This window comes from Lytechinus variegatus, chromosome 4 (assembly GCF_018143015.1).
Source record: "Lytechinus variegatus isolate NC3 chromosome 4, Lvar_3.0, whole genome shotgun sequence".
Taxonomy (NCBI): domain Eukaryota; kingdom Metazoa; phylum Echinodermata; class Echinoidea; order Temnopleuroida; family Toxopneustidae; genus Lytechinus; species Lytechinus variegatus.
Genome location: NC_054743.1, coordinates 57126503 through 57153096, shown reverse-complemented (window position 1 = coordinate 57153096; position 26594 = coordinate 57126503). Strand labels below are relative to the sequence as shown.

Genomic DNA, 26594 nt, shown 5'->3' with positions numbered 1-26594 from the left:
CCTTTAAAATAGCATATATATTCGCTGTACTAAATCTACTGTTTACTTCTAAGACAGATTTCAGTGCCCTGTTTTGTAGAACTTGGAGACGATTTAGTTGGCTTTTATTGCCATTTCTCCAGATTGTACAACAATAGTCAAATATCGGTTGGATTAAAGCCTTATACAACATAAGAGCTGTGTTTTGGGGTATATAACATCGAATGCGTTTTAAAGAATAAAATGTCTGTAAAACTTTCTTCCTAACACCGTCAATTTGGGGGGTCCAGGTTAGGGAGCTGTCTATTATTACACCAAGATATTTACATTAGCTTACCCTTTGCAATTCGTAATTTTGCATTTGTATTTTTATATTATCAAATAGACGGAGTTTTGCTTTAGATCTTAATAACATGAATTGACACTTATCGATGTTGATTAATAGTTCATTATTAGAAAACCATTAAGAAATTAACTTCAAATCTCTATTAACAGTCATTTCTAAGTTTCTGGGCTCTTTAGATGCAAAGTTAATGCATGTGTCGTCTGCATATAAAGAGAGGGAGCATTGTTCTACAGATCTGACCAAATCATTTAGAGTGATTATAAATAGGAGGGGGCCTAGGATACTCCCCTGAGGCACTCCGCTTTCAACAGTACGAAAACCTGACATATTACCATTGACAACCGTTGATTGCTGCCTACCATAGAAATAATTGCGAAACCATTTTACTGCATCCTGATCAAATCCAAAGTAAAATAATTTCTTTAACAGTAATTCAGACGATATTAAATCAAATGCCTTCTCCAGGTCTATAGTGACCATACCAATAACGTAACCTTGATCAATTTTGTTAGCAAAATCATCAGTAATATTTAACAAGGCAGTGGTTGTTGAGTGGCCTGGACGAAAACCATGCTGGCATGGATCAAGCAAACTATTGTTTGACAGGTAGTTAGACTTTAGACAAAACCGGGAGTACTGAGATTGGCCTATAGTTTGACGGATTAGTATTGTCACCACTTTTGAAGATTGGCGTTACACGAGCCCTTTTCCATGCATCAGGAATCCTCCCTGTGGACAGAGAAGTATTGACAATATGTGTCAATGGCGTAATGATGTAGTCAATACCTTCTTTAATTACATGTGCTGGAATTTGATCCAGGCCAGTGGCCTTATTACTTGCAATTTCATTGATGTGTTTTTTAACATCTCGACTTGAGATCGGCTTAAAACTGAAAGTGGTTGATGCTTTGTTTAAGTATTGAAGCCTATTGTCTTCGAAGGTAAACCTTTCTTTGCGTTTAGCTGCCAGGTCAACGAAGTGATCATTTAAGCGTGTGGCAATTTCCTTAAATCCCAAAATATCTTTACCATTAAAAGACAGTTTCTGAATTAACTTCTTGTGTTTTTTATTAGGAAGCATACATCGTAAAGATTTCCACATAGCAGAACAATTCCCTTTGTTGATCAAGATTATCTCTGAAATATATTGCTTTTTTGCCTTCCGTATCATATCTGTGACAGTATTTCTAAGTTTTCTATATAATATTCAGTCACTGTCAGATTTCGAAGATTTAGCACGGTTTTTATTTCATTCCTTTCCTTTATCTTGGTCAATATGTCACTATTTATCCACCGAGTTTCTTTTTGTCGCACTCTTTTTTTCCTAAGAGGTGCGTGTTTATTCAATACTGAACAAAATTTACTGGACCAAATTTCATAGGCAATATTAGCGTCTGTTTCAGAAAGAACATCTTGCCAACATACATCACTTAAATCGTTCTTAAAATCGCTTATATTCATTTTCTTTAGATTCCTTGAATACACATATTTATGACACACAGATGGGGATTTGTGCTTTCCTAATGAGCAGATCACCATATAGTGATCGCTCATGCCTAGTGGAATGACATCACAAAAAGTAATTTTGTTATGATTTGAGGAATATATGACATCAATAAGTGTTGCAGATGTCTGTGTTATCCTCGTTGGCTTATCAACAAATTGTTTTAAATTGTATTCTTCTACTAAGTTCAACAATCGTTTTGTTTGGCAAGTGGGTGGCTCCTTAGCAATGTCACAATTCAGATCTCCTAAAAGGATGACATCTTTAGACAAAGATTCAATAGATTCAAGTATCTTCTCAAACAAATCAAAAACAGCACTTTGAGAGTTTGGTGGTCTGTACCAATACACAACGATAAAAGGTTTTTGCTTATCAATGCATATTTCAACGCATATCAATTCTAAACCATCAACAATAAGGTCACGTTTGATATTAAACAAAATATTTTCTTTAATGTATACACAACAAAAAAGTAAGTCCCCCCTTGAACAAACATCAATAATTTCCGAACCAATTCGAGTTATTGATATATTTTTACATGAGCGTGTAGGTAATTTTATAAAGCTACTCTCTGAGTAAATGTTATGGACGTATTTTACGTCATGCTTCAGTGAGCACCGTCAGAAGGCAAAAATGTCACTTTCCAAAAGTCACAAGCCAAATATCATGACTTTGATTCCATTTTATCAGAACCGATTCCACATTCTCATCATGAAAAATAGTCAGAAGGCTTGCAAAAGGTACTTTCTAAACGACGATACAACTTTTTTGGCTAAATTTCACGGTTGAATAAACACACGTCCAACTTTGCTATAATTGGATATCTTACACATTTTTATCAATAAAAATGATAGAATATGGTGACAGTTATTTTGGGGAAGAGTATTTTCAACATTATTCATCGTTTCACGGTTCAGTGAACATTTATTGAAAACAAAAAATACGATTTTCAAATATCATAGGCAAGTATTGTTTCATTTTGGTAATTGAAACTGATCTTTTATCAACTTTTTCGTTATGTTCATGACCAATTAACATGCTTCAATGATTCAAAGGCGTTTAATTAAACATTCACGCTTGAATGAACATGTGGAATGTGATTAGCTCTTTTTTACGTTACTGGAAAAAATGCAATTTGTAACTATGGATATCTGTCACAAACCTCCTTGCATGGTTCATTTGATTTGATTTTTATGAAAATCCCGATGTTTAATGCATCAGTGAGCACACAATATTCGAAAATTATGCAAATGAGAAGAAACTTCAAGGCCTTGGCCCCACTCTGTGCCGTATCGAATTGTTATTTTGGTGTGCGTGCCTTTTGGATAGTGTTACTCTGAAGCCATGTGCGAAGTTTCATGAGATAGCTGTTGGTAGAAGCAACAAAAACCGTCCATGAAACAAACCCTCATTTCATTTTTGTTAAAATGTTGACTTCCTCTCTCATAAACTTGTGTACATTATGGGTGCATATGTTTAAGAATAAGTAACCCCTTATTCAATATGATGGAACTTTTTTTCACGGCTGTCTTTCGCAATGCCATTTGGCAGTAATGTTTATTAACCTATGAGCAGAATTCTGTGCAAAAATGAAATCGATTTGTTTCTTTATGGATGAGTGAGCACGCATCACAGTGGGAAAATTGGTATTTTCAATGTCACAGACTCATTTTAAAGGGTGATAAGGTGAATATTTGGGGGAAAATTGGTTTCAAATGTGACTTTAATCGCTGTTGTTTTTATCATCCATCATTTCTATCACCACACACTTTCCGAACTTTTAACATTTTCATGGTTGAACGAGCACATTCGAAAACATAGAATGGATACTCTTTAATGCATTAATGTATTTTCCTAGCAATTTCTCATGATCAGTTTTATTTATGGACAAATCCGTGGTGGATCCAGAATTTAAAAATGGGGGAGGGGCCTATAATCGGGGGAGCCACCAACATTTTCAAATTTTAATATGACCTAACAAGTGTAGAGGATAATACGAAAAACCCCTATGATGATACGTCACAATACAGGGGCCGTGGAACGGTTTTCAAAATGTCAGTGGAGGAGGGGCTGTGCCAAAAGTCTGTGGGGGTGGCTTTTACAATCGTATGGTCATTTTTACATTTTTGTACATGCTTTGGGAAAAAGTGCACCCCCCCGCTTCTGCGGCCCCTTCAATATTGTGCTCACTCAACCATGAACATACGATATCAAAATTGTGTGTGGAGTAGTTAAATGATGGATAGTAAAACAGCATTAACACCAGAAAGTTCACAAAAAACAGCTCTTGCCAAACTTTGTATTTGCACAATCTGCAATACGACTCTTGTGACTTGGTCATTTTTAATTCAATCTTTAATTACTCATGCATAACTCAACCAATCAATCTCATTTTTCATCAGGAGTTGTTTAATGAGTGTAGAAAACCACCTACGAAATATCATGTCTCTAAATGATTCCGTTCAAAAGTTACAACAATTTGATTTAGGGGGGACTTACTTTATTTGTTGTGTATAGATCAAAATCCCACCTCCGTTTCGGTTTCTATCCGTTCTAACAACTCTATAACCTTGAACATCGATCACACCATTAAATACAGATGAGTCTAATCTTGTTTCACAGAGACATAATATTTGAATATTTTGCCTAGATAAGATATTACGAACTTCATCAATGTTTTTCAATAATGAACATATATTAAGGTGAGCAATATTGATACAGTCAATGAAAATGTCATCGGGAGAATGATAATTAGGTAATGGAAGTTCGGCTTGGTTTGGCAATCTAGTGTGTTCAACGGCATTATCATTATCAAAATTTATGTCTTTAGGTAGTTCATCAAATATATATACAAGGGATACATATCCAATTTGAATTAGACAGAAAGATTTCACGAGTTGCCATAGAACAATCAAGATGGGCCCATCTTTTGCAAGATATGCACAATAAAGCATTTTTATTCGATATAACTTCTTTCGAACAGGTTAGACATGGATACTTCATATTCCTGGTGGCTGCACCAGGTAGGAAAGTTTGCAGAATTAATAAAAGACATAAAAGAAAAATAGGCAATAAATATATAATATATAAAAACGTGTAAACTGAGTTTTCTTACAAGTTCTCAAAGTCGAGTCTTCATCTGATCCTGATTTTCTTTGAATCCCTTGATCTGATAGCAAAGATAATTCCATCTTGGCTCCAACAAGACTTAGACTTCTTGCTACTGACAAGTTCCCAAAAGAGGTTGGCTCGCCTGGCTGTGAGATCCTCCTTTAGCCATATTTTCGGTAGGTTGGCATTTTTCAATTTCGTTCTCGCCTTGTAGACGTCATTCCGGATGTTGTACCTGCTAACTTCACTATTATCGGTCTCGGCTGATTCCTCCTTGAAGCAGCTGCGTATGATGACGATTCGTGTCTCTGTTCATCACCTTGCCTCGGACGTGGAAAGATGCGATGACTGCGATCAATCGCATCTGGTGGAACTGTAAGACCAAGTTTGCTGTTAAAAACATCCAGGATGAGCTCGTCAGTCTTTTCTTCTGGTCCTTCAGGAATGCCATAAAGTCGTAGACAGTTTCTTCTGCTGTATTGCTCTGCCTCTTCATTCTCGTCTTGAAGCATTTTCGTTTCCTTCTTCATTTCAGACATTTTCTTTTCCATAGTTTCGACTTCATCCATGTACTTCTTCAAGTCCAGGTTGACAGCTTTGTACACCTTATCCACAACTTGTTCTTCCAACTTTGCAGCTATAACGTCATATACATCATCTGCTAGGCGTTTGATCAGGCTCGATGAACGTAGTGAATGGGCAATCTGTTTTTCAATAGCTTTCTTCAGTGTGCTATCAAGGAGCTGGCCCCTGGATTCATCCGCTACAGTTGAGTGACCAGCTGAAATTGTGTTATCATGTCCACCATCGTCGCTATTTTCTTCACCAGAGTCACCGGCTATGTTATCGTCTTCGTAAGTTCTCTTCTTCTGCTCTTCTTGGTGGCGGTTTTATTCGACATTTCTTGTAGAATTACGCTACTTGGAGGTTCAAAACACCAGATGTAGCTTACCAAGATAATGAATATTACCGGCGTTCACGAGAATATGATGCAAGAATATCACAAAATGTTGCAAATAGTTGAAAATGTTTGGCAGTTTTTGTCTGTGTCTGTGTCCGTCGCGCTCGAGTTAAAATTTAAAAGGGGTGGTTAACAGAGACAATAAACAGCAAATTAAGGCAATTCTACACCACGTTGGTTCAAAGAAATACAAAGATGTTATCCTAACAATGAGTAAATTAACTGATGTATGTTTTGATTCATCCAGCAAAAGTCAAATTACGATAGAAATTTGATTGGAGGATTACGACATAACCTCTCTCGGATTTACAAGCCTGTAGTCCGAAAAACACTTCGACGTCTCCAAGACAATAACGTCGACGTTGCTTCGGCGCCAATCGGCAACGACAATTTCCCGCCAGTTCAGAAGAGCTGAAGAAGCGTCCCGGATCGGACGTGTGTTAAGGTCTTAAACTGTAAACTCCTGCTATAGAGCAACTCGCTCCCTAGCTTATTGAAAATGTGTCCAGCGTGTGCGCGCACTACCTCTGTGTTACTTGGTACCATTTGTTTGTACACCAACGCACCGGATGCACGTATGGGATCCACTCCATGAACACGTACATGATTGCCTGTGATTTTCTCTAAATGATTAATATATTTTGTGATGATAAAGATGTTGGTTTTTTTAGAATGGACTGCACCCCCCCCCCCCAAATAAAAAAATAACCAGTTGAAATAGGCATACAGAGTGTTTAGAGTGTCTGTGCGTGAATATTTTACAAAGTAGAATAACATAGATTTAAAAAGTAAAAGTTTGGAGGGGGAGGCAAAGACAAAAGTCATAATTTGCATTTTGGTGCAAATATAAATGTCACCATGACACTACCTTCTGCGTGAAGTAGTTTGATGTTTTGTAGTAGTTAAAGGTTGAGGAGAGTCTCTCTGAACTGATTTCGGATACAGGCTCTTTTTTGCGAAAGATAAAGCATGCAAGCGCTTTGGAAAAAATGCAAATCTGAAGTTGCAAAACTCGCTTTATGGTGCTAATCACTGTTAAAATAAAAGGGCATTGTTTTGAGTTACTGCAAGTGCCATCGCGACCTTAAACATTCGGACATTTCTTATGATAAAATGTGGAATCAAACATTCCGATAATTTTTGTAATCATGGAAAAAGATGTGTACCTAGGACTCAATAGGGCCTTCGACCAGAAAAAGAACCTGATATGGACTGCATTTACTGACTTTTGAATATGATAGGCCTACATATCTCGCCAATCAAATAATGCGAGCCCGAGGCTCGAGCTGAATATTTGCGATAGGCCTATTCCGATCTGAATTCTGAACATGTGAACATTCTTTGTCACCAGAAACATTAATATCTTTGTAATATTGATGCTAGCGCAAAACGCGAGAAAAAAATTTATATTCCAAACTTAGATAACTGGACGTTCTAAACATTTTGAAAACCATAAACAGGATAAGTAATACCTTACTGAATAATAATTAATGAAACGCGAAGCACGAGCCAAAAAGTTTGTGATTTTAAAATGTATTTACTTCTAAGAAAGTATATTTGTTAGAAAAAGACATGTTTCACTTTGAAAAAAGGGCCTTCATTTTAGAAAAAAAGGATTAGTTTCCTACGGTTATTTATTCATTGCTGGAGGAGGGGGGGGGGGAAAGGGGAAACTTTGGGGCATGTGCCTCCTGCTCCATGTGATATAGTGATTTCTCAAAGTGGGACTTAATGATCAACATAAAACACTGAATTATCAATAAAAATATGAATTGGCCAATGTATAGATTATTTTATTGAAATAATAAATGATACGGACAAGGGAGCATTAAAGAGGAGAATATTATCCGATTATTTTTTGTGTGTATCTTAACGATGAAATGACAATATTTTCTTGCAAATAAGATATTTTCGTTTATTTGGATTAAATTCTGGATTTCATTAGATGATAGCTTAAAGTTCCCCAAAGTTTGCAAAGCTTTAAAGAAAAATTGAAATGCACATTGTTTTCCAAATACATAAACCTCCAACAGTGACTGACTTGAAAAAATCATTTTCTCTCTCTCTCTCTCTCTCTTTCTTTCACTCTTGCATCAGCTTTGTCAATTTATTCATTTTTGCACTATAATTATTGGCACAATAATATAAGGCAATATGTACGTGTCATTTGTATTTACATATCCCACACGTAACATTGTAAGTGTTCCATTATGCAGTCATCAAAACAGTCCTTGGCTCATTATGTATTTTGCTTTACGAAAAACAAATTATAGGCCTACTATTCGCATTTTAATGCACCTAGTTATTCAATACATGTACTTTGTTATTTTTTTCTATACACGGTCACTTTTTAAAATTTTTATTTTAATATCCAATTGTTCTTTGTTTATCATTTATGTATGTATGTATTATTGAGAATTATAATTATTCTCTAATTATTACTATGCATTTGTAAAATGGAAATGGAAAATGGAAATCAAAGAATGATACCAAGAAAGGGATTGTACATCTTTCCTCCTAAGTTGTGTTCACCTGTCTTACTTTTTTCCCCAATTTTTGAACTTTTGAGGGACTGGAGCCAGAACCCCTTCTTTACGCAAGTGGATTTAATCATTAAAAAAATGACCATTTTTTCATAAATAGAAAACAGAGCAGGATTACACATATGAAAGTTGGGCATTTATTGACATGTCAGAAGTAAAAGTTAGCATTTGAAATAGTCGAAAAAACAAATTCTTATCAAAAGGATGGCCCAGGCCGAAAATATATGTATCTCAAAAAAAGAGTAAAAATTTACTGAGCAAAATGCTGAAAATTTCATCAAAATCGGATAACAAATAATGATGTTATAGAATTTTAAAGGTCAGCGATATTTTGAGAACACAGTTATATGCACATCGCCATGAATATTCATTTGGCGGGCTGATGTCACATCCCTACGCCCCTTTTCTTATGTTATGTCATGAAATCATAAATGTTTCATTATTCATACATGTGTAAAATGATGTGTCTCCATTATGATGAAGTAACGTGCGGCGGTAAACATGGTAAATAACTCATGCATGCTCGGTCGTCAATCCAATTGTTTTAGTTCTTGGTAGAAATTTTTTTAATAAACCTTATTTCATATAATGAAATACAAAAGATCAAGTGGGATAGGACATCATCAGCCCACATTAATACATGCCTAGAACTGAGCTCACCGGCAAAATGCAAATCTTCCATATTCAATAACTTCGTTGTTATTCGATTTTGATCAAACTATCAGCATTTTGCTTTTTTGAATTATACTCTTTTTGATGATATGTAAATATCTCCAGCTAGGAGTCAAGGACCATCCCTTGATATAGTCAGGCAGCATATGTCATCTACTTCGAAAAATTGGCTAAGTCTGATTTTTCACTTTTATGTGATTGGTGACATCACAAGGAACAACTTTCAACTTGGTGACAAATTTCTAATGGTCATCTTGACCATGTGAGGGGTCAAAATGGGGTCAATTTTTGGAATTGCCCCGGTTGTATTGAGTCATACATCAAATTGTTTGTCTGGTTATACTGAACAAAAAGTGTACACAACCTTATACTCTTGACCTCCCATTAAAAAGTTATGACCGGAAATGTCAAAAGGTCAACAAACTTTCGTTTACAAGGTGATAAAAAGCTAATGTTTTCGTGTTTTTTTTTTCTTTTTTGCATGTGTGTACTTTTTTATTTTTTATTTTAATAAGTTCATCTTCAGAGGTCATTATCCAGAAGATATTAAGGGTCAAGACAAGGTCAGGGAAAGGTCAAAAGGTCAACAAACTTTCATTGGTATCCAAAATACACTAAAAGCGGTTTGAATCTTAGAAGTAGGTTCTTCATTTTGAAACGTCTCTAAGAAGACACCATCCATTAGATAAAAGGGGGTTAAATGTGCTCATTTAGGAACAAAATAGATAAACAGTGATATACGTCGAATAGTTTAGTGTGGTATTATGGTTTATTGCAGGAATACCTTGAAACGACTTGACAAAACCTATGAAAATCGTATCATCTTCATGATAAGTGCAACCATGCAGCTCTTTCCGAGTTTATTTATTTAGGAATTCAATTCAAGTTATTTTCATTTCCAATTTACCGGTCTTTGATATGTAAAAAAAACATTTCATCCATTTTCTTTGTACAGAATATTTTAATCAACAGAAAATATTGTAATGTCCTGGGGTATATGTGTAATAATTTGCTAATAAACACATCGACTGATCAGTGCTCCCAACTCCAAAGAAAGATGCCTAACATCTTATTCAACTTAACTTACGAATAAGATAATGAGGTTAGGATTAGGATGATATGATAAGTTGGGCTCCAATTGTTCCTTGATTAATTGGAACGAGTGACGGTTATATTATTTCTAACAAAGAGGCAACATTTTGCAGGCATGCTCATTGTAGTCGTTAGTCATGTCCATTATGCTGATGTGATGTATTCTGACCATTACTCGATTTCTGGAGCCAAAAAAGACTGCACAATATTTCTGATTGTACTGTCATTAACACGGCTTTAGGCCTTCTATTTTATCAAGTTTTTTCCAGAGCATACAACGTGAATCTAAACTTAATACCTGTTCTCACGATAGTGATATGCATAGATGCTGATTGTTCTTTTGTCGTGTTTTTTCCTACTTGGTGAACTACCTGGATGTTGCCAGAAAGAATAATCACAAATGTCATTGAAGTAAACCACGGCCATGCCGGAGCGGGTGGGGGTGGCAGCTGCCCCCAGAAATTGTGAAAAATTTACTGAAAGATACATAATAATTGACCAAAAGTATGCACGAAATCTATAAATTTCTTTTTACAATTATGCAAAAACCACCCCGATGATTGGCTCAGAACAGCACAGCACCAGAAATGTGTAGTCCTTCTTGACTCCAGAGATCGAAATGGTCAGAATATATCACATCAGCATAATTGACATACATGACTACAATACGCATGCCTGCATGATGTTGCCTCTTTGTCAGAAATAATATAACCGTCACACATTTGAATTAATTAAGGAGCAATTGGAGCCTATTATCATCCTCAATCCAAACCTCATAATCGTATTCTTAAGTTAATCCAAATGAAATGTTATGCATCTTTCTTAGGAGCTGGGAGTACTGGTCAATCGATATTTACTCCGTTATACCCTACTACAATATAATATTTTCTGTTGATTGAAATATTCTGACAAATCAATGAAGGAATGTTTCTTTACATATCAAAGACTAGTAAATTGAAAATGAATTGAACTTAAATTTAATTCCTTAAAAAAAGAGAAACTCGGAAAGAGCTGGTTGCACTTATTACATCATGAAGATGATAAGATTTTAAGGGCATAAGGGTTTGTCAAGTTGTTTCAAGGTATTCCTGCAATACCATGATACCACACTAAATGCATTCGACGTCTATCTCTGTTAATCTATTTTGTTCCTAAATAAGCCCCTTAATATATTTAATGTCTTAGATACAGACTTCTCAAAATAAAGAACCCACGAAAAATTAGACTTCTAGGATTCTAGTCGCTTTTAGTGTATTTTAGCTACATGTCGACCTTTTGACCTTTCCCTGACCTTGTCTTGACCCTAATATCTTCTGGATAAGGACCTCTGAAGGTGAACTTATTAAAATCGAAAATAAGAAAGTCAAACATGCACAAAAAAACCCCGAAAATAGCTTTCTTAACACCTTCAGTGTAATTTGCCATATATATATATATATATATATACACAATGTAACGAAAGTTCGTTGACTTTTTGCTATTTCCGGTCATAACTTTTTAACGGAGATCAAGAGTATATGATTGTGTACACTTTTTTGTTCAGTATAACTAGACAAACAATTCGATGTATAACCCGACACAATCGGGGCAATTCGAATAATTGACCCCTATTGACCACATTTTGATCCCTCACATGGTCAAGATGACCATTAGAAATTTGTCACCAAGTTGAAAGTTGTTCCTTGTCATGTCACCAATCACATAAAAGTGAAAAATCAGACTTAGCCAATTTGTCGAAGTAGCCGGTAAATCATGACATATGCTGCCTGACTAATAATGGACACTCTTTGGTAAAAATGGTTTATTTGTAAAAAAAAAGCAAGATCTGCAAAGATATCGTTCTCTTAATTTCTTTTAACTTTTGACCTTAGTGCATAGCAATTCTCTATAAATTAGCTAAATCACCGTCCTGTTAAAATTAGATTTTAAATGTTTCTCATTCTTCTTATGCTCATCTTTTCTCATATTCGTCACATCTTTTCATTTCCACAATACTTTTACTTGCCTCATACAAGTGCTGGTGCTCACACACATACATCCATATATTCTGTACTCTTATGGGTTGTTGCAAGAAACTTGCTTTTTTGTATTTGTATTTATTTATTTAATCACGGTTTACAAGCCTGCTTTCAGCTAGAAGCTGCTTTTCAGCATGGCCGTATTTGATTGCAAGTCAATTTCAGGTCCCCAAATCAATTGAAATTCATGCATTTTATTGCAAATTTGCAACTGACCGATGGTCTAGCTGCTTCTTGCATCAACAAGTATAAATTGATTTGCTTTAGTTTAAATTGATCTATTACTTGTAAATTTTCGTCATAAATTTGGAATTGATCGCAAACACTTTCTTGCAACACCCCAACATTAATTTTAAGGCATCTATGAATTTAACATACATCAAGTAGCTGAAGCATCACCAAGCTTAAACATTATAAAATGAATGAATGAAAGTCATTATAATAAGCTTAAGATACAGTAGATAAAGCACTCAAGAAACACATGTGCATATAAAGTGCTGATGTAACTTTATTGAAAAAAATAACCAAATATACTGAGAAATTGAGTGGTCAATATACTTCATAAAACTCTTAGATTAATAAAGACAAAAGTCATGTTATCTGTATGGGTAACAAATACTCTACTTCACAAAACTATTCAACTAATGGTTTAAATTAAACTCCATCTATCTCATACAATAAGGAAGACCAAACAATTTAGATTAGAAGACCACACCCCGCGGTGTACAAGACATTTTACTTGAGGTGGAGTGGGCCTGTTTATAGTTTCTATAAAATATATGTACATAAAAGAAAGAGCAATCAAAAGAAACAAATGTACTAGCAAAATTATGCTATAACTTGTTAAGGAAAACAAAACAGCAAAATGAAGCGAAGTATAAAGCAAATGAATACTCCGTGAAAATCCTGACAACAAAACTAGACAAAAGCATTATACAGTGCGTCCCAGAATAAACGAAACCGAGATTTAGCGATCATTTATCATAACTTAATCATAAATAGAATAGACAAATGACCTACCAATTTAAAGCTTAGAATCTCCTCTTTCATCTGATATTACTTAGGTTATTTCTTATTCACGCATGAGTGAGCAAAAACAATTTGAAGAAAGGATACCAAAAACTCATTTGGTGGGGGTATCTGGGTTTCAAAAAGAAAACCACATTTATGAAAAGTTCAATATCTGCTCTATAATTTGATACCTAAATTACAGAAAATGGTCAAGAAATAAAAAAGGTTTTGGTCATTTGAAATAAGGCTTGTATTTCCATAATTTCATGAGATAAACGTGTTTTCACCGGTTTCCCACAGAAGCTTTCGCATGGTGAACAAAAGATTTAATGCATGGCTGATCGTCAACAAAACAGAGTGTCGAGTGAGTTTGAAAGCCAGCCTGGAGAACCTCTTCATTTTATGAAATTACTGAAATTCAAGCCTTATTTCAAATGACCAGAACTTTGTTATTTCTTGACCATTTTCTGTAATTTAGGTATCAAATTAAACAGGAGATATTGAAATTTTCAGAAAAGTGGTTTTCTTTTTGAAACCCAGATACCCCCCCCCCCCCGCCAAATGAGTTTTTGATATCCTTTCTTCAAATTGTATTTGCTCACTCATGCGTGAATGAGAAATAATCTAAGTAATATCAGATGAAAGAGGAGATTCTAAGCTTTAAATTGGTAGGTCATTTGTCTATTTCATTTATGATTAAGTTATGATAAATGATCGCTAAATCTCGGTTTTGTTTTTGTGGGACACACCATAATGTTTTGGATATTCATGTTTGTGCAATCATCAATTTCACGTTTCTGAATGTATCAGGATTGGGTTCTGGCTTAGTGGTCGAGGATTTGGCTTTGCCTCTCACCCCCACCCACAAACAACAATGTATGGTTGACTTGCCATATTAATATAAGTCAGTTATATGATTTTTTTTTTCATATTGTGAGAATTTTATGTTGTATATATAATGCTTTTGTCTAGTTTTGTTTTCAGGATTTTCACGGAGTATTCATTTGCTTTATACTTCTCTTCATTTTGCCGTTTTGTTTTCCTTAACAAGTTATAGCATAATTTTGCTAGTACATTTGTTTCTTTTGATTGCTCTTTCTTTTATGTACATATATTTTATAGAAACTATAAACAGGCCCACTCCACCTCAAGTAAAATGTCTTGTACACCGCGGGGTGTGGTCTTCTAATCTAAATTGTTTGGTCTTCCTTATTGTATGAGATATGGAGTTTAATTTCAACCATTAGTTGAATAGTTTTGTGGAGTAGAGTATTTGTTACCCACACAGATAACATGACTTTTGTCTTTATTAATCTAAGAGTTTTATGAAGTATATTGACCACTCAATTTCTCAGTATATTTGGTTATTTTTTTCAATAAAGTTACATCAGCACTTTATATGCACATGTGTTTCTTGAGTGCTTTATCTACTGTATCTTAAGCTTATCATAATGACTTTCATTCATTCATTTTATAATGTTTAAGCTTGGTGATGCTTCAGCTACTTGATGTATGTTAAATTCATAGATGCCTTAAAATTAATGTTGGGGTGTTGCAAGAAAGTGTTTGCGATCAATTCCAAATTTATGACGAAAATTTACAATAGATCAATTTAAACTGAAGCAAATCAATTTATACTTGTTGATGCAAGAAGCAGCTAGACCATCAGTTAGTTGCAAATTTTCAATGAAATACATGAATTTCAATTGATTTGGGACCTGAAATTGACTTGCGATCAAATAGGCCGGGATGAAAAGCAGCTTCTAGCTGAAAGAAGGCTTTTTAACCGTGATTAAATCAATAAAATACAAACACAATAAAAGAAAAACAAGTTTCTTGCAACAACCCATAAGAGTACAGAATATATGAAGGTATGAATGTATGTGTGTGAGCACCAGCACTGGTATAAGGCAAGTAAAAGTATTGTGGAGATGAAAAGATGTGACGAATATGAGAAAAGATGAGCATGAGAAGAATGAGAAACATTTAAAATTTTATTTTAACAGGACGGTGATTTAGCTAATTTATAGACAAATGCTATGCACTGAGGCCAAAAATCAAAATAAATTAAGAGAACGATATCTTTGCAGATCTTGCTTTTTTTTTTTACAAATAAACCATTTTTACCAAAGAGTTTCCCTTATCAAGGGATGGTCCTGGACTCCTAGCTGGAGATATTTACATATCATCAAAAAGAGTATGATTCAAAAAAGCAAAATTCTGAGAGTTTGATCAAAATCAGATAACAACAAGTTATTGAATATGAAAGATTTGCATTTTGCCGGTGAGCTCAGTTCTAGGCATGTCTTTATGTGGGCTGATGATGTCCTATCCTACTTGATCTTTTGAATTTCATTATGCGACATAAGGTTTATTCAAAAAAATTCTACCAAGAACTAAAACAATTGGATTGACAACTGAGCACGCATTAGTTATTTACCACCGCAAGTTACTTCATCATAGTGGAGACACATCATTTTACACATGAAAAAATGAAACATTAATGATCTCATGAAATAACTTAAGATAAGGGAAGTGGGGATGTGACATCAGCCCGCCGAATAAATATTCATGACAATGTGCATTACTGTTTTCACAAAATATCGCTAAACTTTAAAATTCTATAACTTCCTTATTTGTTATCTGATTTTGATGAACTTTTCAGCATTTTGCTTTGTGAATTTTTCCTTTTTTTTGGGATACATATATTTTCGGCCCGGGCCATCCTTTTGATAAGAATTAGTTTTTCGACTATTTCAAATGCTAACTTTCACTTCTGACATGGCAATAAATGCCCAACTTTATAACATATGTGTAGTCCTGCTCTGTTTACTATATATGAAAAAAATTGTCAGTTTATTAATGATTAAAACCACTGGCGTAAAGAATGAATTCTGGCTCCAGTCCCTCAAAAGTTCAAAAATTGGGGGAAAAAGTAAGACAGGTGAGCACAACTTAGGAGGAAAGATGTACAATGTCTTTCTTGGTAGCATTCTTTGATTTGATTTGCATTTTTCCAATTTCATTTACAAATGCATAAAGAATAATTATAATTCTCAATAATACATACATACATGATAAACAAAGAACAATTGGATTAAAATAAAAATTTTAAAAAGTGACCGTGTATAGAAAAAATAAAAAAGTACATGTATTGAATAACTAGGTGCATTAAAATGCGAATAGTAGGCCTATAATTTGTTTTTCGTAAAGCAAAATACACAATGAGCCCAGAACTGTTTTGATGTCTGCATAATGGAACACTTACAATGTTACGTGTGGGATGTAAATACAAATGACACACACAAATTGCCTTATATTATTGTGCCAATAATTAGTGCAAAAATGAATAAAATGACAAAGTTGATGTAAGAGTGGAAGAAAGAGAGAGAGAGAGAGAAAATGATTCTTCAAGTCGGTCACTGCTGGAGGTTTATGTATTTGGAAAACAATGTGCATTTCAATTTTTCTTTAAAGCTTTGCAAACTTTGGGGAACTATCATCTAATGAAATCCAGAATTTAATCCTAATAAACGAAAGTATCTTATTTGCAAAAAATATTGTCATTTCATCGTTAAGATACACACAAAAAATAATCGGATAATTTTCTCCTCTTTCAAGTTTCCTTGTCCGTAACATTTATTATTTCCATGAAATAATCTATACATTGGCCAATTCATATTTTTATTGATAATTCAGTGTTTTATGTTGATCATTAAGTCCCACTTTGAGAAATCACTATATCACATGGAGCAGGAGGCACATGCCCCGAAGTTACCCCTTTGCCCCCCCCCCAGCAATGAATAAATAACCGTAGGAAACTAATCCTTTTTTCTAAAATGAAGGCCCTTTTTTCAAAGTGAAACATGTCTTTTTCTAACAAATATACTTTCTTAGAAGTAAATACATTTAAAAATCATAAATTTTTTGGCTCTTGCATCGCGTTCCATTAATTATTATTCAATAAGGTAGTACTTATCCAGTTTATGGTTTTAAAAATGTTTAGAATGTCCAGTTATCTAAGTTTGGAATATAATATTTTTTTTCTCGCGTTTTGCGCTAGCATCAATATTACAAAGATATTAATGTTTCTGGTCACAAAGAATGTTAACATGTTCAGAATTCAGATTGGAATAGGCCTATCGCAAATATTCAGCTCGAGCCTCGGGCTCGCATTATTTGATTGGCGAGATATGTAGGCCTATCATATTCATAAGTCAGTAAATGCAGTCCATAACAGGTTCCTTTTCTGGTCGAAGGCCCTATATATTGAGTTAGTTTCCTAGGTACACATTTTTTCCCTTTTTCCATGATTACAAGAATTCTCGGAATGTTTGATTTCCACATTTTATTATAAGAAATGTCCGAATGTTTGAGGTCGCGATGGCACTTGCAGTAACTCAAAATAATGCCCTTTTATTTTAACAGTGATTAGCACCATAAAGCGAGTTTTGCAACTTCAGATTTGAATTTTTTCCAAAGCGCTTGCATGCTATACTCTTTCGCGAAAAAGAGCCTATATCAGAAATCAGTTCAAAGAGACTCTCCTCAACCTTTAATTACTACAAAACATCCAACTACTTCACGCAGAAGGTAGTGTCATGGTGACATGTATATTTGCACCAAAATGCAAATCTTGACATACTAAGTACATAGTTTTGTCTTTGCCTCCCCCTCCAAACTTTTACTTTTTAAATCTATGTTATTGTACTTTGTAAAATATTCACACACGGACACTCAACACTCTGTATGCCTATTTCAACTGGTTGAATTTTTTATTTGGGGGGTGTAGTCCATTCTAAAAAAACCCACATCTTTGTCATCACAAAATATATTTATCATTTAGAGAAAATCACAGGCAATCATGTACGTGTTCATGCAGTGGATCCCATACGTGCATCCGGTGCGTTGGTGTACAACCAAATGGTACCAAGTAACGTAGAGGCAGTGCGCGCACACGCTGGACACATTTTCAATAAGCTAGGGAGCGAGTTACTCTATAGCACGAGTTTACAGTTTAAGACATTAACAGACGTGTGTTACGATCTTATAAGCGACTCGGGCTTAACCTGCATCTCGCCGGGTAAGTTCGCGAAAAAGTGTTCTATTGCAAATAATAATGTACACGGGCGCACCTTATCTGTTCATATATTAATAACTGCATAATGTTAATACAATGAACTCGTCTTAAAATCAGAACAACTTAAGTTAAACCACGGGATAGCATATCCCCTCCTTCTTCTTCTCATCACTCTAAGTATGATTTATTTATGAATTGAATTGACTTGTTTGATATGTAAATAATAATTATCTTTTGTTTTATGCTTGTCTATGTATACCTATACTGTGTTCAATTTATGCTGCCCTGTATTGCGTTCATTTAGAACTGATAACCTGGGCTCATTATTGTAATTGACTCCTTTTTTATGAATAAAAGGTGATTTATAAAGAAAATTACAGATATATATTGTAGAACTCTGACCATTATTGAGCAATATGGGACGTTTTAGCTGCGGTTTTTGAAAACCCTCTTGGATTTTCAGGAAAACTACATATCAATGTAACCGGTCCAAACGTATTATTTTAACCATGAAACCACAGTGTTGACACCGAAATCACATCTCCTTGATGGATTTTAAATAAACTATGTCCACTTTTAAAGTAACAGCAGTCATTTCAGACTCCGTTTTTTGGAAGCCATATTCGATTTTGGACATACTGAACCACTGGCTGTCCATGTTACTAATTTTCTGACTTTTAAAACCATGTTATAGACATCAAAATCATATGCCATATTACAAAAACTATGTCCATTTGTAAATACCAGGGGCTTATTTATACTATTTTCAAGCCAGCGTGGACTTTTGGACCTACTTCATCACCCATCATCCTTGTAACTCATGCCAATGTATTATATGACCAATTTAATCATGGTTCAGGCATGAAAATCATATTCCGGACATTGAACAAACTATGTTGTTGGTTTTTTAACAACATTTTCTTACTCCATTTTGGGGAGCCATCTTGGATTTTTAACATACCGAGCCACTAACTGCCCTTGTAACTTGTCCCAAAATATTATTTGACCATTGAAACCATGGACTATCATATCTCCCAGGTGGATATATGAGCTATGTCCATTTTATTGACAGCCATTTTAAACTCAAAATTTGGAAGCCATCTTGGATTTTTTGAAACACCAAACAACTGGCTGTCCTTTTAACTTGTCCCGATGTACTACTTCAACATTCAAACCATTGGATAGAGATCAACTTAAACCCATTTAAGCAAGTAATAGATGAATTGTGGATCTATTAGCCTACGGCAGCCATTTTGGGCGCCATCTTGGATTTTCCTGGTAGCCCGGAGAGCTAATATTCACTCTGACTTATATCAATAAATTCGTTTACCCACTCGACAATGGAATATGAATCGAATAAGGATTTTCGGGTGGATAATGAGTTATGTCATTTCTCAATGAATGGCGGCCATCTTGGACGGATTTTGGTAGACTTTTAGTATGTCATTCCTGAAGTCAAATACTGCCAGAAACAGTTGCACAATCGTTTGTTTTCAATTTGTTCCGTGTCCAACCATACATTGACCCGTCTAATCTGGATACTGAGCCAACTATGTCGGTTTTTTTTTAGGTAGCAACAACAATTTTTGACTCCATTTTTCGAAGCCACCTTAGATTTTTGAACAAACTGATCACTGGCTGTCCTTGTCCCAATGTCTTATTTGACCATTAAAAACATGGTCTAGATACCAAAATCGTTATGTCCCAGGTGGATATGAAATGAACTTTTTCCATTTTAATTATCAACAGCCAATTTAAACTCCATTTTTTGGAGCCCTTTGCAACATCTACATGATTCAATTGAGAGTATCCATGACTTCTTGTCTCAACGGAATGGTGTGTTTTATTTCAGACCATGCGTAAGTTCTCAGTCTAGCAATGATTTACTCATAATGTCGCTCATTCAAAATAGTCATTATTCACGTAAGGTCTACTGTTGATAAGAACTGCTTTAGTGAAAATGGATTAAATATGGGCTATATCTGCAATACTAGGTGTCAACATGGTAACGTACTAACGAATAGTTGGAAATGGGTTTTCACACTTTCTCCCTAAGTGTAAAGTCTCGTGAAAGAGGATAACTCTACAAGATTTTTTTCTGATGAATTGCAGGGTTACACCAAATCCGAATTCTTCCGAGTGAATTCGGACCGATTCTAGCCGAATTAGCCATCCCCGGATGGAGACGAATGAGTCCCGAACATGTCCTGATTCAGCGCAGAATCCCAAAGAATTGACCGGAATCAAATTTGGCCATTCCGAATAAATCCGAATGCCACCCGAATAGTGGCAAGAATCAAGAGAAAGATGGCCAGTTTCAAGCCGAATGTAGCTTGATTGCTCCAATTACAGCGAAATGCCAGCCCGAAAGTTAAACCGAATCGGAACCATTATGGCCAAATGCGCCGAGCTCAGACCGACCTTAATCCCGTTATGATACGAATACCCCCTCCCCCCCCCCCCCGTTATCCAACCAAATGTCATCCGAATACATCCTGTATGTGACCCGAATGAACTTTGTTGTGGCCCCATTCGAGATTATTTTGGAGGGTAGTCGGCTGGTTTTGAACATTTCAAAATGAGCTGAATTACTCGGTGAATGTTTCCGAATCCATCCCGAATTTTCTCGCATTCGCAGAGAAAAAAAAGAATAGTCCAGAACCCTCCCGAATATTCGGATGGATTCGCAGCTGATTCGGTTCCGGTGTAACCTTAACTTTACTGGACTAGTTATCCACATGACCAACGTAGCCTAAGAGGCAATGTTTATGATCATTGGCCGAAATGTTTGTGTCCTGTGTATTTTCTACGGTTTTTCTCATTATAACAGTGTATAAAACTAGCCATTGTCTACAATTTTGGTTTCAAAATGCATTGTTATTGGTAAATGAAGGCAGTAATGACAGGACATGTCATAGCATAATTTTTTTTTGGGGGGGGGCAAGAAAGCTAAAATGGGTTTAGGTCTTTTTTCAAGGGAAACAAAATAATCAATTTGTTTTTGATACTCCCTTAAACGTTTATTTCATTAATAATTTGTGATTTACATTGTGAATATGATAGCTTCGATATGCATGGTGAATGTCTATATAATTAGCATTTCCAAATTCGCTTACCACTACACGTTGATTCATGAGAAAGATATGTCCTGATACCGTGTGTGCCTGCATCGGAAACCCGATCTCAAGTGTCTTCATAGATGAACTCGATAGATGATCTGCTACAGCTTTAGCCACTGTTTGGTCTTGACTCTCATATATTACATCAACAATGAAGTCATCAACAGTGAGTTGTTTGGCTAGACGAGATACGATATCCAATCCGACCTCCTTCTGCTGGGCTGAGGTGAAGTACAGAAGCTCCCGGAATTCTCTTGCTTTTCCGATGATATCCTTCATCAGGTTGTCGTATTTGCTCTTGTCTGAATTGTGGAGGTATGCCAGATACTTCCCTGATAGATACTCCTGAAAGAGCTTATGAGAGAACTGCACAGATGTGACTGCAGAATGAGAACGGTGTCTTCTCTCTCTCCTCGAAGGGGTTTGGGTTTGCTTAGTGAGCACTCCGACTTTGCAACCTGTTTCCAAAGATCCCGGCCAGCGCTGGAATTCCTGTTCAGTGAACACCAGTCTCCTCTCATGGAGTCCCCGCAAGGCAAGACAACCGATATCAGTCAGATGACACAGAATCTCCTTACGTTTCAAATCCAGTTCTCTGCAAACATCACCTGCCGACGTATCGCGCTTGGAAAGATGATGATCAATCAAAAATAGGACCATCTCATCGATCAGCTGAGAGAAAGTTTGCAGTTTGGACATTGCCTCACGGCGTTCGCCGTTGAAGTCTTTCCACATAGTACACAGCATTGCTGTGTATATTGGGAAGGGGGCCATATTCTCTCTGATCACATCGTTGTTCAATATGAATCGATTCAATTCTTTAGATGAAGTTGTGTCTGGATGGAAGAACTGGGTGATGTAGGAGGAAAGATTTTCATAAGAGAAACCTTCCACGGCAATGAAGGCATAGAGCTTTCTAAGCTCTGTAATCTTCCGTATCTCATCTGATCTCCATCGTCTTGATGTGATTAGTACTTTCCCTGACTTGAACAGCCGATTCAGGATGATAAGGGCGATTTGGTAACAGCTATCAAGATCGCCAGCTAACTCGTCAAAACCGTCCAGAACAAGAAGGACGTCTTTCTGATGGGAAAAGACATACTTGTTTAGCTGCATGGCTGTAACCTTGATGTCGTCTGGGAGGTAAGACATTATGATCTCTCCAATGGTCTTATCCTTAACTTCACGAAGGAGGACGAGAAGTACCAGTCTGAATTCTTTGTAACCTGCTCCATGAATCCAGTCCCAAACGATCTTTGCACAGAGAGTTGTCTTCCCTACACCACCTTCACCTTCAACCAACAAACGTTGAGGAAAGACTTCGTTTACCTTGGTCTTGAGTAGGTCTTCATAGAGAAGCGGTGTCATATCCTTTGTTCCCTTATCTTCTTCCATCAACTTCAGATTTGTGAAAATCCGTTTAAATTCAAGTATAAGCTCACTGTTAAGTGGATCGGCTTGAATTTGACAGTGGTGAATAGCAGAATATTTCTTGACCTCTATGATGACCCGTTTTAATTCTTCTTCTGTCAGTGATAGTATGTGATCTCCGACCTGACCTGTGATGACAATAGAACATAAAATATCTCAACTATAAATGAATTTCCTTTCTTTATGAGTTTCACTCGATGGATTTGAAGTACATGTTCTGTGTCAATTTGATATTTTATATCGCTTTTGGAAAAATCTTATGCAGGTTTTAAATTGTTTTTTCAATTAATATCCTCGCCACATTATGACCTAGAATGAAGAGCAACTTCAGTCTCTTGTAATTATTAGTATTTTTCTAATTTTTGATATGAATGAACCTATTACTAAGATTATCAGTACCACCATTATCATCATTACCTCTAACGATTATTATACCAATATTATGGAAATATTATTTTCATTATTTCTACAATAGCCTATTGTTGTAATTATTATCAGCCTAACATTCATACGGGCTTGACTTGGTGTGAACATATTACTAATATCGTTTGTAAAATATCTCGAGCAATAGGTTGTATAAGGCGGATTAAGCATTTACTGTCCTTTGATATCATGAAGAAGCTGTACTTTTCTATGATTTTACCTTACATTGATTACTGTAGTACATCTTGGGGAAGCAGTGCAAAAATACATTTAGATAAGATACAAAAACTTCAAAATAAATATGCCAGGATGCTTTTGAAAAAAGATTATAAGACATCACAAATATCTCTGTTGCAGTCACTGAAGTGGCAATCAGTAGATCAGCGTATAAAATATCAGTTTTGTGTTTTTGTATATAAAATAATGAACAATTTAGTTCCAAATTATTTAAAACCTTTAGTATGTAAACGGCCCGTGAAATACAGGACACGGTTTTCTTTGCGATGCCCCCTTCAGCTTCCCAAAGCTAGAACTGAATATAAAAGAAAATCTTTCGCATATTTCGGACCCAAATTATTTAATGCACTTCCTTCAAATTTACAAACCTGTACGTGTACCTCCTTGTTAGTTTTTAAAAAATTATGCAAAGCCTTTCATACGAATTGATGAAGAGCGAAATAATATTCCATTGATTTACAATGCTATGTACTTGTATGTTTAATTTGTCACTTCCCACTCTAAATTTTTTGATGTTAATTGTTTCTGATGTTAAATAGTTTGTATTTTGTATTTTTGACGTTGAATGTTTTTTTTTTATGATATATTTTATATTTATCTTGACATGTATTTTAAACTGCAGGGCGCCTTTGTAAAGCAGTTTTAAGAACTGAACAGGCCTACCCTGCAGTATAAAATAAATAAAACAAAATAAATAAATAAATAAATAAATAACCATCATTGTTCAAACTATTATTTTTATCTCATTAACATTATGATCATTTCTCTACACAGGAGTGGTATAGGTGGTGGTAATTACCTTTCTGTAACTTGTCGGCGAGCTGTACGAGTTTGGTGTCTTTTAACTTGTTAGATAGTGTCTCCCTCGCTTCATCTGGTAGTACTGTCTTCAGCCATTCGCAAAGCATCTTATAGGTAGCTTGCATGATGTTTCCAATGTTATCTCTCTCAAATCGACGTAGTTGAGCCTCGGTGAATCCCAAAGCTAGTCCAACCTTCCTGAAGTCTGATGGATCCATTCCGTCAGCAAGGAGATTGAGTTCGAGCTCAGTTAGACTACCCGGGCTAAATAATAATTAAAGACACCAAAGAACATATAGAGAGGATCAGAAACATATTTTCAAGTTGTTTCAATAACATTGAAAGTTTGTCATATTTTTTAAAATCATAAAGAATTTCATAATTAATACAGTTTGGCAGTTCGCAGAGAAAACTAATGGGAAAGGAGATATGCTACAGCTAGCCATGCTTGCCGGTGAAACCGATATAAGGTTAGACTCTTTCAATATTCTTTAAGATTGAAACCGTCATGAAAATATTTCAAAACGATTCATTTTCAATTTGCTTACTTGGCGTTTGGACCAGGGTTTTGCTCCACATCACCAGACCTCAGTAGGAGCACGTTGGTCACACCAGAACAGAACAAATTCCTTTGTATTTCATCTGCGTCTCCACTGGATGAACGTGATCTACTGCCTGTAGAAATTGGAGTTCCATGAAACCCTGCGATCTCCTAAAACGAAGAGGACATGTGACAGAAAGTTCCTTTAAATGATAAACGGATTACTTTACAAGTTGTATATAGTTTTAGCAAATTGATATCTTTCAGATTTATTTTGCTTCAATCGGTGTGGACATACATAACATGTCAATAAACATGACATGATTAAAATTGTTTGATTTTTGTTCGGAAAGTTGCTCTGCCTCATGTTAGTTTTATCGGAAAATTCAATACAGTGTCCAGATATCAACATGCTTTAATATTGTGCTTTTTGTATCAGCATCCTCCGATACGATATACATTGATAATTTCTAGGTAAAGTAAAGATGAAATGGCTACAAATTGCTTTTGCGAAGTAAACGTCTATAGACATTTTTCTTGTTATCCTGGTAACGGTGTGTTCCAACTTATTCTTACTGAGAAAAGGATGATTCTAGAGAGAGAGAGAGAGATGTTTCTTTTTGAATATCAGACATACCCTCATACACGATGTGTGCTTAGCTTTGCTAGATGTATCCATTTCAGAACTAGGTGAAGATTGGCCATGCATCCCCGACGGTAATGAATTTGATGTCTCTTTCTCGTCATGCTTGCCGTCATGTTGAGAACTAGGTGCATGTGAGTATGACTCCGATGTACCATCCAGTTGGACTGGTTCACTTACTCGAGTTGAATCGCAGAGGCTAATAGGAGATACGCCATTAATGGTTATATATCTCATGTCCAAGTCGTCAAGGTCACAAGGCTCTGGAGCCTTGGTGTCAGAAGGATCATAGACGGGGATAGGTTTCTTTCCTCTCGAACAACGGATGCGGTCATCAGCACACAGTGATCCATGTTGAGCGATATTACCGGGGCTTCTGATGTCAAACGGAGATCCATTGACGGTATCACAACCAGGAATGGCCACGGTCGACAGAGTCTCCGAACAGACACCAACCTTTATACTGCTGATGTTACTTGGAGATTCAGTTTTGGTGGTTTTCAGCCCTACATCACCAGAAGACGGAGGTTGTGGACAGGATGTACTGACAGCGTTGCTCCTTTCATCGATTAAAGAGCCATTGCTAGATGGATTCTGGCTATTGGCATTGTCATCTTCCTTTGATTGTTCAGCTTCTTTCTTCGGATCATACTGGAACCTCCTCAGAAAGGTGCCGATCCTGACACGCCAGACACTGAGAGAGACAGGCATGGTGACATCAAGAGACTGCGTGGCATAAAAAAACAGAGATCGTACCATTGATAAATAGTGGACGCTATGAATTATTAATGCATTAAAAGAATCAGCATGAAAAGCAAAGTATAATATCTTTAAAATATATACCCAGTGGCCGGTATTCGGAACTCTGGTTTAAAATAGTCTGAAGTTGGGGTTCAACTTTTGGAGCCACATGTAACACAGATATCAATAATTACATGATCAATATACCATTGCATTGTGGCATTCAAAATATTGAAAATCATCTGATAATGATGAATGAAATAGTTTTTTTACCCTTAAAACATGGGATAGATTCCAGTAAACTCAACGTAAAGCATGATGAGAAAAAGATATTTGATGCT

The 26594-nt window shown here is 35.7% G+C and overlaps 1 protein-coding gene across 1 annotated transcript; it reads right to left on the bottom strand.

Moving 5' to 3' along the window:
* Window positions 1–5131: 5131 nt before the first annotated feature.
* Window positions 5132–26223, bottom strand: LOC121413097. Its single transcript, XM_041605862.1, has 5 exons — window positions 25507–26223; window positions 24877–25040; window positions 24327–24592; window positions 21442–22995; window positions 5132–5814 (listed from the first exon to the last, which is right to left on the bottom strand). The coding sequence occupies exons 1-5, from the start codon at window positions 26221–26223 to the stop codon at window positions 5132–5134; spliced, it is 3384 nt and encodes a 1127-aa protein (XP_041461796.1).
* Between the last annotated feature and the right edge of the window lie 371 nt (window positions 26224–26594).